This window comes from Perognathus longimembris, chromosome 7 (assembly GCF_023159225.1).
Source record: "Perognathus longimembris pacificus isolate PPM17 chromosome 7, ASM2315922v1, whole genome shotgun sequence".
In the NCBI taxonomy this organism is placed as follows: Eukaryota; Metazoa; Chordata; class Mammalia; order Rodentia; family Heteromyidae; genus Perognathus; species Perognathus longimembris.
The window spans coordinates 76777861-76795426 of NC_063167.1; the positions used below are offsets into that span (position 1 = coordinate 76777861).

General features: G+C 40.2%; 1 protein-coding gene and 1 non-coding gene across 5 annotated transcripts in view; both read right to left on the reverse strand.

Moving 5' to 3' along the window:
- Positions 1–9743: 9743 nt before the first annotated feature.
- Positions 9744–17566, reverse strand: part of Arhgap29 (Rho GTPase activating protein 29) — a 67372-nt gene continuing 59549 nt past the window's right edge. For all 4 annotated transcript variants that reach the window (XM_048351997.1, XM_048351995.1, XM_048351998.1 and 1 more), the window contains exons 20-23: positions 15623–15855; positions 14887–15214; positions 14644–14752; positions 9744–12052 (exon numbers count right to left, since the gene is read on the reverse strand). In XM_048351997.1, the coding sequence (XP_048207954.1) occupies positions 11187–12052; positions 14644–14752; positions 14887–15214; positions 15623–15855 (1536 nt within the window). In that variant the 3' untranslated portion in view covers positions 9744–11186. The remainder of the gene's footprint in view (positions 12053–14643; positions 14753–14886; positions 15215–15622; positions 15856–17566) is intronic.
- LOC125355801 lies at positions 13651–13785 on the reverse strand. The gene has a single exon (XR_007211734.1). It is a non-coding gene; the product is annotated as a small nucleolar RNA SNORA46 (small nucleolar RNA).

Here is a 17566-nt window from a genome sequence, read left to right on the forward strand (position 1 = left end):
ACTGTGAGCACCTGGCTATATAAAGTTTTTGAGGATTGTCTATCTGCCAGGCAATTACCTTGGGCACTATGGGGACAATTAAGTGATTCTCAGCGTTTAACTGTGTGTCAGAATTACCTGTTGAACTTTCTAAAACCAGTGCAGCATAGCCTTTACCCCATCCCCACTGAGTCGCAGCCTTCAAGGGCAGCTTGCAGGCTGCACTGGTCAAACCTGGGGGCCAAGAAGGAAAGCCAGTGTTCAATCCAATTAAGAACCTTCCCCTTTGGAGAATGTTGGTCTTGGATAGATAATATTGATATAAACATATATGCAACAGGACTTGTAAGAAGAACACATTTTGGGCAAAACCCACTCACGGCCAATAACCAGGTAAGATCTGAGAAACAAATACAGAGGAATAATCAATTCAAAATTGGCAGAGTTTAAGGACATATGGGTGTATTTCTGGACAGATTCTATTGCTTCTAGTTAAAGGGAAAATTAAAATCTGCTACTAATTTTTGGGATTTTTTTTAAGTTACAGGCTTTATACTTAGAAAGGCAGATGCTTAGTTTAAAAGGCAAATTCTTGTTAGGTACTTGTGGCTCACACCTGTTATCCTAGCTACTTGGGAGGCTGAGATGTATGGATTAAGGTTTGAAGTCATCCTGGGCAGGAAAGTCTGTGAGACTCTTATCTCCAATTAACCAGCAAGAAGCTGGAAGTGGAGCTGTGGCTCAAGTGGCCTTAAGCAGAAAAGCTAGGCAGGAGTTTAAACTTCAATACCAGCCTCCCCCACCCCTGCCAAAAAACGGGTAAATGCTTTCACTTTTTCAAAAGTTAAATAAAAGCTTAAACTTTTTAAACAAAAGCTTAAGCTGGTAAGTGTGAGCCTCCATGAACCTCAGTGGTCAAATTTGAAAATTTTGAGCAGAAACCAAAGGTTCGTGGCCTGGCTAACGAGAGGATCTTAGAGGGAATTGTGGGGAATGCATTTTGCTTGGCAGGTGCTTCAGTGGACTCAATTCAGTTCTAAGAAGATTTCTGTAATCCTTGCTTCTAATTGGGTCAATGCCATCTGATTTCAAGCGCTATTACTAGTGCATGGTAATTATTCAGAGAACAGCCTTCTCTGGGAAGCACTGAATCACATTGCTGAAAAAGTCACAACCACCTTTACTTTAAGAGGGGAGGGTAAGCTGAGTATAGATGGTGGTCTTCAAATGAGAGACAGCCCAGGAATTTCAATGAACATTGCTTAATTATATATACAGAACATATAATTAATATAATAATTATATATAATATGTTATATATTACATTATATACTATGCAATTAACAATATATATTAATATATACTTAAATATAATTCAAGTACTGGGCCTTGAATTCAGGACACTGCCCTTAGCTATTTTGCTCAAGGCTGGCACTCTGCCACATCTCCCTTTCTGGCTTTTTGCTGATTAATTAGAGATAAGAGTCTCATGGACTTTCTTGCCTGGGTTGACTTTGAGCCATCATCCTTATATCTCAGCCTCTTGAGTAGCTAAAATTACACGTGTGAATCATCATTGTCCAGCCAATTGGGTTACTATATTTTTTATATCAACTCAAGAAGATTCTGTTGGGTAAATTTGGGGATGTGGTCTTGAAGAAAATTTTCAGAGCTGGAGGACACGTATTTTAAAATCAGAAGAGCTCAATGAAACAATTTATTGTGTGGTTATCCCTCACCGAGATAACTATTAAAAAGTAGTCTATGGCTGGGAATGTGGCTTAGTGGTATAGTGCTTGCCTAGCATGCATGAAGCCCTGGGTTCGATTCCTCAGTACCACATATACAGAAAAAGCCAGAAGTGGCGCTGTGGCTCTCAAGTGGTAGCATGCTAGCTTTGAGCAAAAGCAGCTTAGGGACAGTGCCCAGACCCTGAGTTCAAGGCCCAGAACTGGCAAAAAATAAACAAACAAAAAACTCAGTAGTCTAGTGGCTATAGTTCAAGCCTATAATTTTAGCTACTTGAGAGACCAGGAGCAGGAGATTGTTGTTTGAAGCTAGTCCAAATATAAAAGTTCCTATTACTCCATCTGACTCAATGGCTAAGCCATGGTGCTATGCCCATTACCTACAGGAGAAGCATCATGATTGGGTGTGGTGATGCACATCTGTAATTCCCAGTGATACTGGGTACTACAAGTAGAAGGATTGTAGCTCAGGCCTTCCTGGACAGAAACAGAATATGAGGGTTGGTTCAAGTGAGCTCAAGGACCTGAGCTTAAACACCAATACCACCACGAGAAAAAAGAAAAGGCTTTGTAATTGAGTCTTCAAGTGATAAAGTCAGATGAGAAATCTCCAGATCTCAATCAGGATCTCCCCAAGTATAGCAGCCATCAAGACTTCTGCTAGGGCTCCTGAGAAATCCATCTGAGGGCCCTTTCCTACCAGTCAGCAAAGTCTTATTTACAAAACTTAACCTCTGTTCTAGACAAGATGTCAAACTCTAAACAATTCAATTTCCCAAACAAGCTTAAGTAAATCTTATCTCTACGATTTAACCATTGTTTGACAGCACAAAGATACTTAACTTTGTACATAGGTATATTTGTCACCTACAGTTGATTTACTACACATTTTCAATATATTTAAATATTGTACATAATTATGTACAACTTCAAGCTATATTGAGTTTCTTTTCATGCTTGTATTTTTAGACGTTGACAGTTTGCTATGTGTCCCTTTTACAATGAAGAAAAGAATAATTAAGCTGCTTTTGAGTTGTGAAGTTCAAAGGGATCATGTTTGGAATATGGTTGAAGACAATACTTCAAAACTGTACAATTCTGGTATATGTACAATTTAATATTTGAATCTGTAATCCAGTCCTGGAATTCTTTGGCCCCTGTGCAAAACATTTAAGTTGCTAGTCTTGGGTCTCATTGGCAATGTGTAGCTTTCTTGTTGAAGTTCATCCTGAAAGGCTCTCCACGTATTTTAAAACATAAACAATGAGATTTAACTAAACAGTGTGGTTCAGAAGGAACCTTCTGTGCAGTGGTGTGCAATCCAGATCACTGATTAAAAACTGGCTTAAATAAAAATCCAAGTATGAGAATATGTGCATATTAGTTGGTAGCTTTTAGATATTACAGAAAAATGTTAGAAAATGAAACTGCCAATGGCCATTTATGAAATAAAAATTCCTGTTTAATAGAGAACAAGTGTTTTTTAAAAACCATAAAAAAAGTATCATTTATATTGGAGCATAAAAAAAACCACATTATACTTGGCAATGCTATTTTTTTTCTACTTAAGCACTTAGTTCTGGTCTAGAAAGTAAGATTGCTTCTAGCTGTTTCCATCAGTTTGACAACTGTACTTTACTGAAGATGGGTTAAAAGATATGGCTTTATGGGAGAGAAAAACCAATGAAGCATTTAGCATTTTAAATCAGCATATTGCATTTATCAGTTCTGAAAACCCAAATAGTGTGGTGTGGGTAATGGACCCAGAGGCCTTCCAGAATGACCTGGCAGGCTTGAGCTCTCTGCTCTCTGTAAGTAGTTCAAGAATTTGGAGCGGAGCAAGATCTAGATATTTACTGACCCACTTTTTTTTTTTTTTTGAGAATATCTTAGTTCACCAGGGGCAAAACCTTGATGTTTTTTTGGGGGGGAGGGGTAGGGTCAATTAATTTTTTTCTTCAAGTCACTTAATAGCCAAGTGTGACTGAGTTCATAGATGCATAAACCCTCTGTTGTATATTAACAGAGAGCGCACTAGGACTTGGTGAGAGATGAAAAATGCTTAGCTCAGTAACTTCCAAGTCTACACAACTATTTTATTAATTAGCTGTTTCTTTAGTGCATACTATGCCATAGGGAAGAGCCACAGGCTTATAACTCAGTGTAGCACAAGCTCACTTACATCTGAATCAACCCAAAGGACTGAATCTCCTTGGGTAGGTTGCTTGTGACAAAATGGCAATATTCCAGATTCTGTGGACTGGCTTTTGCTAGTGTGTTATTATTTTATACCTCTCCGATTTCTGCCATTATTCCCATTATGTCATCTTGTAAGCAGTAGTCCATATTCCTGTAAAATTTCAATGATGTGCGTGTGTTTCCATACTGGGCCTTGAACTCAGGGCTGGGGTGCTGTTTCTTACCTTTTTTTCCCCTCAAAGCTGGTGTACTACCACTTGAGCCACAGCTCCACTTCTGGCCTTTTGATGGTTAACTGGAAATAAGATTCTCACAGACTTTCCTACTTGAGCTGGTTTTGAACTGTGATCCTTATATCTCAGCCATCTGCTCAAATTATTAAACTGTAGAGTCCACAGAGTATTTTGTTTTTATAGTTGGTCTCTATTTTCTAGCACAAAGATGGAATATAGTAATTTGTCATTAAAGGCTTATTGAATTATTACAGTAAGGGTATACAGTACAAGCTAAAGCTTTCTAACAAATAATTTTTAAATCCTAAAATGCAATAATGATATCAGTTCATGTTGCCAGCAACCTATGTCAGCAAAGGATGTTACATGTACAAAGCATGTTTGGAAAGCAGCCCACCTAGAAATAAAGACTATCTCAGAGTCTAAGAGATTCAGGGTTTGAAAGAACTTTACAAATGACTTATCCCAACATTCTATCTCTGGATTTCTCTTTGCAATATGCTGAAAGGTAACCCCTTGGATTCATTTACTGAAACTTAACTCAGTGCAATGCTATTGAGTGGTAGGGACTTCAGGAAGGATCCAGCCACAGGCCTCCACACTTGTGAATGGCTTCTGGCATCTTTCTTCCTTGTTACCTTTCTGCCTTCTGCCACGTGAGGATGCAGAAACAGGCACCGTCTTGGAGGCAAAGAGCTAGCCAAGATTCTTGATCTTGGGTGTCTCAGCTCCTGTGAGGACTTTTTTTTAAAAAAAATAAATTACCTAGTCTACAGTTTTTTATTCGAATATGTCCCCAGGTAATTTAGAAATCACAAGATCACATGTCCCATTTTAGAACAATTTTAGTGGTAAAATGACTTCTTTATTTTATGGAACAGAAATCTGACTCCTGATGGATTCTAGTCTTTGGTCATATTTTCTTCAAAGGACTAAGCATGCATTCTAATTCCTTTCCACTTTCAATATTTGTTGACACCTGTCCTGTTGTTTGTTTCCTCTTTCTCAGACAAGACATCTACAGGTCATCACTCGCTTAACATTCTGGTTTCCACATCCTGGGCCGTTTCCATTTTATCTAATTCTCCTCTGGACTTCCCCAACACTAAATTCCCAATGGTCACTGAGATCCTGTGATAGACAGCTCCTCAACAATGCCTGAATAAGTCCTTAGTGTCACACCATCCTGACAAGAGGTGTGTCTATATTCTTCTCAAATTATATACTATTAGAATCGTATTATATATTATACTCCAAATATAATTTTGATTAATGATAACATCATTGTAATTCCAAGGGAATGTCTGATAACATTTGGGGAAAACTTGAATAAAACGAAATGCATTATTTTGTGAGGATTGTCAGACAATGGCTTAGCTTAAATAAGTTTGTGAGTTTTAAAAATGTCTTCTTTTGAGCATGGAGTATATAGCTCAAGAAAGGAATGTTTGCTGAGCATGTGTGAGGCCCTGGCTTTAATGCTCAGAACGTCAAATAAATAAATAAAATTAAAAAGAACAGGCCACCTTTAATAGCAAACATAGCTTAAAAGAGAGGAAGGCAATGGAGAAAGGAAAAGGCCTACTTAGTCAATGGATAGCAAAAGATTTTGTAGCAATCCAGCCCAGCCCAGCCAACTCCTTCATGACAGAGAAGGCTTGCCTTTGTCACCTGAAGTCTTATAGGATCCCAAACCCTTTTGGGCTTTCTCTAGATTGGGCATTAATTTCACTAGATCCCTTTAGTCAGTTAAATATTTAGGTTTAAGCCAACCATAGGGCTCATACCTGTAGTCGCAGTGTTTAGGAGATTAAGGCAAGGGGCTCAATATTAAGGTCAGCCTGGGTTACATGGTGAGTTTCTGTGTGTTTGCCTGTCTGCTGTCTCTCTCTCACACACAGACACACACAGAGGGACCACATCTCCAGGCTGAGCAAAGTTGCTGTTTATAATGGCTACAAACCCCAATGTTATGAAGAAATTTCTTCTCTGACTTTAAATTTAAATAAATAAAACTTCTGTAATATAGATGCTTAAAAAAGAAAAGAAGGAAAGAAGGAAGGGAGAGAAAGGAGGGAGGGAAAACAACCTGTCGTGTTGATTGCTGGAGTTTTCTGCTCATACTCTGGGTTTGAACAAGTGCCGTTGGTTTGAATACATACTCACATAGTTAGCAGTAATGGGATCCTGCCTGAAACTTCCAATCCATACATGTGTGGAATGTTCCTGAAAGGTCATGTGCTGAAGGCCAAGTCCCAATGAATGTGTTCAGAGGTGACTGGATCCTCAGAGCTTTAACCTCAGCAATGGATTAGCTTATTGGACTTATGGTGCTTCTCTGAAAACTCTTGATATAGTCCAAAACTTTCTCTGTGAAGAGTTTGTCTTTTTACTAGATTTGCTTTTAATCCTATCATTCGGTAGGACAGATAGCTGGTTTCTATTAGTCTGAGATATACAGGCACAGAACTGATTTCTACATCCTGGTAAGTGCATGTGCTGATTTTGCTGAATTACAGATGGTGATGGAATTGTTTACCTATCAACACACCAAAAATCATTTCCTGTTTCTATGTAAAAAAAAATCCAGATAATTATATTGACTATAGGTTTGTCACTGAGATGCCTATAGCATCTTATAGAACATGGCAATGGCTGGGACTACAGACTTCGATGATCTTTAAATGAAAGCATGAAAGGGGATGTTACACAGTTCAGTTTGCTGGTGAGATTGCTATGCCCTAGTCCTGGAAATGAATCACACATTATCCTATGTTGAATTGCTTTCTCCATGATGCCTGTGATACCAGCCCACATTCTCCTGCCACCTGTGATGCTCACTCCATCGTTTCTTGCTCAGTTCCTTTCTGAAGGCAAATTACATGAGCTAGAACTGTATAGGTTTGGATTTTAAAATGTTCCAGTTGGAATCCACACCTCACTGAGTTGGATCCTCAGCCTCACAAGATTTCCCCTTTTTACTTACTAAGGAGAATAAAAATAACACCAAATGCATGTGACCATCAGAAGCCTAAAAGTTATTACAAATCCTTCAATGCTGGAGTGTCACAAGAATGCCATACACATTTTTTTTTTTTTTTTGCCAGTCCTGGGCCATGAACTCAGGGCTGAGCACTGTCCCTGGCTTCTTTTTGCTCAAGGCTAGCACTCTGCCACTTGAGCCACAGTGCCATTTCTGGCCGTTTTCTATACATGTGGTGCTGAGGAATCGAACCCAGGGCTTCATGTATATGAGGCAAGCACTCTTGCCACTAGGCCATATTCCCAGCCCTGACATACACATCTTTCTTCTCTTTCTCTTGTGTTTCTGATTTTACCTACGTTGGCTAAACAGGGATTTTATTGTTACATCTCTACACGTTTATCTTGTATTCCAACCAATCTCACCCCCCTCTAGCCCACTCACTGCTCCATTGCCCCAACAGGATTCCTTGTTCCATTTTCAGTTATAAAGTCTATGTGGACAGTATTCAGTCTTCTTCCTTCTCCCCAGCAGCCCAAACTCTTCCAGCTTGTCTCCACCCACCTGTAGTCTCTTTCTATCCCCTCTACCGTTTGATCATCACCTTCTGTTTATTTTCTCTATGCTGCTTTCATACATATTTGCAATGTCACTCACCCTTTTTCCTTTCTCCCCACCCCTTCTCCTCCTGAGTTGTCTCTTAGCTTGACTCATGTTCTGTTTAATCATATAATTATGTATGTGTATATAACACATATGTACATACCCATGAATATGAATCTTTTAGGTCTAGTTTCCCCAAGTAAAGACAATATTTTCCTTTTTTTTTTTTTTTTTTTTGCCAGTCCTGGGGCTTGGACTCAGGGCCGGAGCACTGTCCCTGGCTTCCTTTTGCTCAAGGCTAGCACTCTACCACTAAGCCATTTTCCCAGCCAATATTTTGCTTTTTGAGCCTGCCTTGATTTGCTCAGTATGATGTTCTCTAGTTGTACCTATTTTGCTGCAAATGACATTTCTTTATGGCTGTGTAACTTTCCATTTTCATTATCCACACCTTGGCCATTCTTGTTGTTTATTAGCACTTGGTCGATTTTATCATTTGGCTATTATGAACAGTGTTGCAATAATGATGGATATGTGGGTATCTTTCTGGTGTTGATTTGCTCTCTGGACATAAGCCCAGCAATGGTAAGGTGGGATCATAATGAAGATCCACTTCCAGTCTTTTGAGGAAACTCCCAGTTGATTTCCACAGAGGCTGCACTAGTTTACATTCCCACCAACAGGGCTTGAAGGATCTTCCTTCCCACATCCTCTCCAGCATTTGTTTGTTTTCTTGATGGCTGTCATTCTGACTGAAGTACAATGCAATCTTGGTTCAGTTTAGACTTGCATTTCCATTATGGTTAAGGATATTGACATTTCTTCATGTATTCATTAGCCATTTGTGTTTCCCCTTGCGAGAACCATTTATTCAGTTTGTGTGTACATTTGTGGATTGGATCCCAGGTTTACTGTTTAATTCACACTAAAAAATGATCCTAAATATTTGTAAATTCTATGTAAGTTCTCAGTGTGGCTATCAGTATTGTCATTCTTCACAATCATTTGCACGTGCTTCCAGCAAAGCGTTCTGGCAGCCTTTATGATTGTCCTTTCTTCTTGCTCATACCTCACATCCCAGTGTCATGGATGGCTCCCCAGTGAGTGGTGTCCATTACTTTATCAAGACACAGTGCACTGTGGGCACGCTACAAATAGCTACCTGTTCTCAGGAGAGACTTGCTTTAGCCCTCAGGAAACTAGAAAGCATATAGGCTGGAAGAGATGCTAGGAAGCCCTGTGAAGACAGATGATCTAAAAGTGGAACTCACTTGTAAGTTTTAAGGAAAAGGAAACAGAGTGACAACATTATTATATGCTATGCTGTCTAACAGTCCATTTTCCAAGTGGTAGTTTGGGATGATGAAAAAGTTCTCAAGTCAGACATGGGCACAGCTGCAGAACAACACAGGTACTGTTTTGCAACCACATTCTTAAATATGCTTCAAATTGTAAATTTTATGTGCAATTTTTGCAATTATAAAGATTTAAAAGTAGGTGTCCTATTAAGCACTTCCTGGTACTTTAGTAATCATGTAGTCATCAAGACACAACAGTACTGTTTGAGATTGGGTTCTGCTTATTAAATCTGTGAATTTAGAATCCCATCACTTTGTTAAGCCTGATCAGTTTTTTTTAATCAGTGACACAGGAATAATACAATACAATGCACACTTGCCCATTCTAGGTAGTCATGCATTTACGTAGGGATTTTCCAAAGTTTGGGGTGAGGCATTTTATAAAGAAAGCACTGGCTCTCTTTCTTTTAGGTTTTCATGGCAGTCTCACATGGCATACAATGAGGACCATAAGCTCTAGCACACAAGGCTGGTTATCCACTCATCCCTACAGTAATGTCACAGACAACTGTGAGACTGTCTGGCATGAAGCCCCTTCCATACCTCGGCCACGGGATGCCAACCATTTCCCTTGTGACTAATGACTCCCAAGTACCACCCCCATGAGGCAGCGATGCCAGAGATGCCACAGCAACGGAAATAATTTAACAAGTTAATAATATATTTATCAAGTGTAACATGGTCATATAAAAAGCATTTACCAGAATTACAATTCACGCATACAAAAAAGGCCATTTTATTTTTTGTCCCTTTTATATCCTATTTTAGATAAAACAGTGAAACCAGGAAAACAATGGAAACGCACAAGTTCTAAAACCTGGGTACTAACTGGGTATTTTTGATGTTTTTTGCCAGTGCTGGGGCTTGAACTCAGAGCCTGAGCATTGTCCCTGGCTTCTTTTTGCGCAAGGCTAGCACTCTACCACTTGAGTCACAGCGCCACTTCCGGCTTTTTCTATATATGTGGCGCTGAGGAACTGAACCTAGGGCTTCATGTATATGAAGTGAGCACTCTACCACTAGGCCATATTCCCAGCCCCAAATGGGTATTTTATAAATGAAACAGACCCAATCATCTACACTTCTCAAATTCTAAACATGAGACTTATTAAACTCTCAGAGTCAACTTAAATAAATCTTCGCTAGATTTGAATGAAATATACATTTACAATGACTGGCAGTCCAAGCAGAAAAAGTTTGTCATGGTTCATAAGTTAAAACATTTCATACAAGAGAAATGGTTTTAACAAAACTCAGATGATATTAAGAGGAAATATACTGAATTTAAAAACTTCTGAAACAGGAATTTTTTTGGACCACTATAGAAAATACCAAAAGGTTCAAACTGTTGAAAAACAAGTGTACAAAGTAAAGGGGGTAAAAAAAATGTATTAAAAGCATTTAAAGCCACATGTGATGTAACTGAACTATATGATTTAGAAATGGGTTTAAGTGCACTTTTTCTGTACAATTTGACTACCATAAGTAAAAACTGGTAATCGATTAAAATGCAATTAAATACAGATTTGTAAGCCTTCTGGCCATTATATAAATACTAAAAAGTGAACTGCCATTTTTATATTGAAAAAATAAAAGCTTACATACATACTCTACAAGCACAAATGGGCAAAGATGCAACTATAAAATTGTGTGGGATAAACCACCTTCATAACACATAAAGATCTTTTAGGCACTTGCATTTAGAAACATTTTATAAATAAGGATTTAGTTTCATGTCAAAAAAATAAAGCTGAATTTTCCCCAATTGCACCTATTAGTTGAGAACTCTAACATATATTAGGGATGCATTTCAATGGACCATTCTGTGGGGAAAAAATCAGCTAAACTTGAAGAAATATGAATCCACAACTTCAAAAACAGAATTCCAAGGTAATTCCAGTGAGGCAAGGTGTCGAAACACTCTGGCATTGGATATGGTCAACAGACACGATGTAACCAACAGCCACGTGTGCGCTTCGGTGATCCTGTGCAAAAGGTGTCCCTTCAACACATTCTTTCACAACATAAGCATCATACCACAGAACAAAACAACACAAAGGAGAAGACCTGAATTTTAACAACCCTACACAAATTGTGGGATTTCATCCTCAAGGTCTTCAAACTGCTGCATGCGTTTTAGCCGAGGTCTCTGGCATGCTGGTGAGATGTCAGGCAGGCCAGGCGCCTCTGGGGGCGGGGCGGGCTGACTGCCAGGCTGCACGTGGCAGGCCGCTGGGTTTGAGTCTTGGCCCTGGGCAGTGTGGGGTGTGCCTGGCGGTGTGGCTGCACAGGGCGAAGCTGGCTTCTCCTCACTCCCCCTGACGCTGCTGGAAGGTGTGCGTGGCTTATAAAACGTTGTCCAGTGCTGGGGCTGCAGTGTCCTGGGAGCTCTGACAGGAGCGAGAGGACTGGAGTCGGAGGAGCGTCTCTCTGTGGCCTCTCTCGCAGCCCTGACCGGCTCTGTGCATGGCTTGCCTGACTGCCAGGTGCCACTGCAGTCCACACTCAACCTGGCACTCGTTGGGGCTCCTTTTTCTTGAAGCACACAGGGCGATGTCACTGTTGGAATTTTGACAGTTACACTGTTTGGTTCACACTGATTGTTCCATGTTTTCTGTACAGTGTGCTGGTCAAAGCCGTTAAACTTGGAACAAATAGTAGTAGGGGGATCTTTTCTATTAAGATCTTCAAATATAGGATGCTTGCCAAACTTGTCTGAGTTTCCATTTCCCATATTTCGGCCACTTTTCTCGTTAGGAGAGCTTGCCAGCAGCAGTCTCTCCACAGGCAAACTCACAGGCCGAATCTTGGTCCTTGGCATATGCCTGGGTACATGGCTTGTCACTCTATCTGAGTGCTGAAGAAGTGACTTGGGGCTTTTACAAATATCGTCCCTCTTTTGAGATGCTGATTCAAGCTCTTGGTCCCGAAGCAGACGCTTTTTCTTGTCTGAAGAAAGAGAAAAGAAAGATGTATTTAATCACATAGCATATGGCTATAATCTGAGTAAGTTATAGATGAAATTCTCTAGAAGCAACAGGGGTCTAACAATACTAGATTGGAATATGTAATATTCTGATATCTAGATAGAGGGGCTAAATATTTATTGTTACTAAAGGCACACTATTTATTTATTTATTTATTTATTTATTTATTTATTTATTTATTTATTTTTGCCAGTCTTGAGGCTTGGACTAAGGGCCTGAGCACTGATCCTGGCTTCTTTTTGTTCAAGGCTAGCATTCTACCTCTTAAGCCACAGCGCCACTTCTAGCATTTTTCTATTTATGTGGTGCTGAGGAATCGAACCTGGGGCTTCATGCATGTTAGGCAAGCTAAGCCATATTCCCAGCCCTAAAGGCATACTTTTTGGATTAAAAAGTTTTTTAAATTTATCAAAATCAATAGCATAGATGGCCGCAAGGCAGATTATAGGTTAGTAAAAGTAAACAGACAAAAAAAGAAAGAAAGAAAAGCACTAGTCTAATTAACTTGCTTTATTGTGCTGCTTGTCAACAATAGTTTTCTTGGCCAGAGCTTGCAGAGGCAGATGCCGGTCCTGTTCACGTCCCCCAGGCCAGGCAAGTACAGGCAGGCCTGAGCCCCTATACCAGTGACGGCTCCCGTGGTATGCTTTCCAGCCACCAGCTCACAGTGAGAAGACAGGGTGGAAGGCTTGACTGCCGTAGGAGAAAGGCAGCTCTTGTAAGCAGTACCTCTCCATCCCTTACCTGCTCCTCCTCAATGCTGACATGCCACACATCCCCAGTGGCACACCATTCTGACTGAATGGCAGCTGGCACAGCCCACAGTCTTTCTCCCACACCTGTGGCACTATGTGTCCAGCAGTCCCAACAGCATCACCTGTCACTCAGTCCTCTGACCCTCTCAGCAGGGGCTGCTGAGTTTTCCTCCCGGAGCTGCGAGGTACACTCCTGTGACTGGCTTTCTGGGCCTCCCCAACACTGCAGACACTGATGCACCTGAGCCACTGCAGTCGGACTGGAAGCCCTAAGACCTTCTACTTCTTCAATGTGGAGCTGCTCTGCAGCCAGCTGCCACCTGGTCTGGAGCTCCATTCCTGCTCTTCTTCTGCCCTGGGCAAGGCCCTTGCTAGCTGCCTATCAGCTGCCACCTGTCAGGAGAGACTCCTGTGTGCACCTACGTTGTCCTGCAGTCTGAATGATCTACTAAGAGAAGTGCTTACCCAATTCTCTGGTATACAATAAGCACTCAAAAATGATACTTTACAATTATTCATTGTTCTTCCTAAGTGGGAACCACAGACCATGGGATAGTAAAAATCAGGCTAGGCTGGCAAATCAGAGTGGCCTGGGCTCATGTCCTCAGGAACTACTGTGAAGATGAGAGCAGATGGATGGAATCAAACAATGGGCCCTGTGCTTTGCACAGAGTCAGAAGGTATTTTGTTCCTTTTTCTTTCAACCTTTCAGACTATGCTCATTGATAGCTGATCATATATTAAGTGTAACACATATGGCTATATTCTGAAAAACTGGGTTCAACTCCAATAATGTAGATTTTCCCCATGTTCTTTGACTCTGTAAGAGCAACAACTGAATGCCACATATCAACTGTGCAACAAAGAGAGTCAGGAATTTTTTTGCACTCCACGTAACCAAGAATGGGGAAAATCCCATCACAGGTTTAAATATAGTTCTGCAAGAATATATAACTGTAACAACAAATGCAAGCCTTTATACTTGCTTGCCAGCTACCATTTACTAAAATGATCAGTTAAGGAAATGAAAGGTACATATGTGTGCCTAATGTTAAAAGCAGGTTACAGGTACAATTTTAGGAACTTAAAGTCTTGAGTTCCAGGAGTCTAGTTTAACTCCTGAGCACCAGCAGCATTATCTGAAATACAGCACAGGAACATCCTGTGAGTTAGCAGATGGTTCAGCTCTTTCCTGCCTATTCATAAAACCAATGACAAGAAGCAAACATAAAAACAAGAATACTTTTCAGAAGGAACACAAAAAACACTGATGAAATTAAGGATATCTTTTTTTAAATAAAAGGTATTGTCATACAAGGTTCACTAAAAGGCAACTTTCTTAATGGCTAGCCCAGATATGTTAATTAATAAAATTTTGGAGTCTCGATCTCTTCAACTCTATTCACCTTAGCTTTGTTTTTTTCTTTTTTCAATTTGGTCAGTCCTGGGGCTTGAACTCAGGGCCTGGGCACTGTCCTAAGCTTCTGCTCAAGGCTAGCACTCTACCACCTGAGCCACAGCATCACTTCCAGCTTTTTCTGCGTAGTTTACTGGAGATCAAAGTCTCATGGTCTTTCCTGCCTGGGAAGGCTTTGAAGCTTGATCCTCAAATCTTAGGCTCCTGAGTAGTAGCTAGGATTACAGGCATGAGCCACCGGCACCTGGCTTCTTTTGTCGTTTTTAAGTGATATTTTAATGGTAGCTGGGATTGAAATCAAGGCCTCATATACGTGCAAAGCAAGTATTCTAACCACTTTGCCTATTGATTTATTTGCTAAGTTCTTGTATGGCCACTCACCAATGAGACATGAGTCACATTTTTCCAATGCATTGTGCTTGTGTTCTGATTCCTGGAATGATGTAGCTGGTTCAAAAATTTTGCTTTCATTAACTGCAGTATGAATATCCTGTCGATGGAAGAGAATTTTTACACTTGACGAAGCACAACACATTTCAGCATAAACAGCTTGCAGATAACTAACAATATATTAACATCAATACCATAAAGTTCGAATGCAATTTTATAAAAGTAAAAACTCACTTCCTTTGAAGAAAAAAACATTGGCTTCATAGAATGTTCTGGGTCTCTGTCTTCTGGTGACAACAGAGGCTTTGGAAGACAGCCTTGATCAACCTGGTGTGCAGCAGCACTTGTGCCAGATAGGGCATCTTGTGGCTGTAGAGACCCATCGAAGATCTTCTGCGAGTATGTAATGAGAAATTCGACCAGTCGTGCCTGATGTGAATATTCCGCAAGGGAAGAGATGGTGACAGGAGCAGTTGTGGGCCTTGGCCTAATGAGACTTGGTCCAAATATGACCCCCAAGTTTTTGGAGTTCATCTTGTTTTCTTCTGAGTGATCTACCACCCTGCAAAATAGAACGCAGAAAGCTATGGGAGATCGACCTATTAGAGGTTCCTTAATTGTGGTTTACTATAGGTTGGGAAGGACAAAGGAAAAACAGGAACAATGATGCTGCACGGGGCTAGCAGGTCTATCCCCAAAGATGACCCCACAGATGGCAGAATCCTTTGTTTCCTTCAGGTTTCTCAGCCAGAACCTGGCACACAGCACCTGAGGAAACGGTGTTGATGCATGAACTTACAGCCAACACTCTCCTTAACGTACAAAAATTCACTTTACAAACTATACAATAACATGGTGGATGTACTTGGCACTACTGGAATGTACAACAAAAATGATTAAGATGGGGACATTTTATTTAACAAAAACTACCCACCCACTAATGGGTGCTCTACTTATAAAAAATGCTTACCGTTTGAGGTGTACAATGAGGTAATGAAGACTGTTAAAATTTGATGCTGGCAATTGTCTTAAAAGGTCCTTGCTTTTTAGAAGAATTCGGTTTATTTCTATACACATGTTTGGGTATTTTTTGTCTTCACAGCTATCCTTTTTTGCCTCTTGTTCTTCATTTACATGTTGTATCTCTTTTGCAAGGTCTATAAATTCCTTGTATAGTCGAAATAAAATAAATGGTTCTGGGAGCTAATAAAATAAAATTATATTAGGAATATATTTTGTCTGATTCCTTTTGGTTATTACTCAACTGTATTTACAGCTACTCAATGATTTCACAAGTCCCTTTAGATGAACAAAATTTAAAGTAAGTCTTCAAAATGTTTGCTACAGATGTGACCTACAGGGTGAATCATCAACATAAACTATATTTAAAAAAACATGTTGGGTTAGGAATGTGGCTTAATGGTAGAGTACTTTCCTAGTATGCATGAAACCCTGGGTTCGACTCCTCAGTACCACATACACAGAAAAAACCAGAAGTGGTGCTGTGGCTCAAGTAATAGAATGCTAGCCTTGAGCAAAAGCAGCTCAGGGACAGTGCCCAGGCTCTGAGTTCAAGCTCCCGCACTGACAAAAAGAAAAAAAAAAGAAAAAAGAAAAACCATGTTAACCAATAGTCAGTCAGTGAGACTTTAAACCTAAAGCTGCATGATTAGTTTCTTAAAACTCCTATGCCTATCATGAGTGCTCTAATGTCAGGCTGATCACCAACTTTTATTGAAACCAACCTAGGATAATACACAAAATAAGCCAAATAGAAAACGCAGATAACCTAGATTTTATTGGTATGGGAGAGATAGCAATAACAAGATACTACAGGGCCTTGGTGTTTTAGTTGGGCTATATTACAAAGAAGTGCCAGACAATAAGATCTGCAAAAGACAGCAATTTACCTAATTTTAAAATACAGTTCAACTTGCCTTAAGTTGTCAAAGGAAAACATTCCTCTCCCAAAATAACAAATATGCTCACATTATGAATTTCAACTTTTACACTGTTCTGAAATGGAAAAATACAGTGTGCTCTGGCTACCCACTGTCCTCTATTTAATCTGTGGAGAGACAGGCGTCCACTTGAGATTAACTTCTCTACCACTGAGATATGGAGGGAATGATTTAACTTCTTGAAACTTTTAAGATTTCCCACATGAAAGCTTTAATTATGTAATATTCCTGAGAACGAATGAGGGTTCATAATATTGGATCCCATTCATCTCTTCTCCCTGATTGTCTAGGAGAAATAAAAGATGGCACAGTAAGAGGGACTTGACTCAACTTCCATTTCTCAACGTAGGGCTCTGCAAAAGTACAACTAAAGAGCATGCAATACTTTTCTGGACTAGCAGATTTTTTTTTTTTAAAGCACTCTTCTGTAAGCAGTCTGATGTAATCTGTGAAAATGGTTCACTACTCTCTTGACTCAGAAAACCCAACAACATCATGCAAGTTGAGAGTTTCAAATCTTTGTGTTTCACGTTTAAGAGCACCTGAGAAATAGCCCAGGCCATCAAGGGCATGCATATCCGAACAGCTACCAAGTATCTGAAAGATGTCACTTTAAAGAAGCAACATGTGTCATTCTGGTGGAGATCATCAGGTGTGCCCAGGCCAAACAGTGGGCTGGACATAGGGTCAGCCCAAAAAGAGTGCTGAATTTCTGCTGCACGTGCTTAAGGATGCAGAGAGCAATGTTCAACTGCAAGGGTTAGAAGTACTCTCTGGTCACTGAACGTATCCAGGTGAACACAGCATTGAAGATGTGCGGCCGAGCTTACAGAGCTCACAGTGGGGTTAACCCAGCTCGTGCTCCTCCACCACACTGAGATGACCCTTACTGAAAAGGAACAAACTGTTCCTAAGCAGGAAGAAGAGGCTGCACAGAAGAAATGGATCCCAGA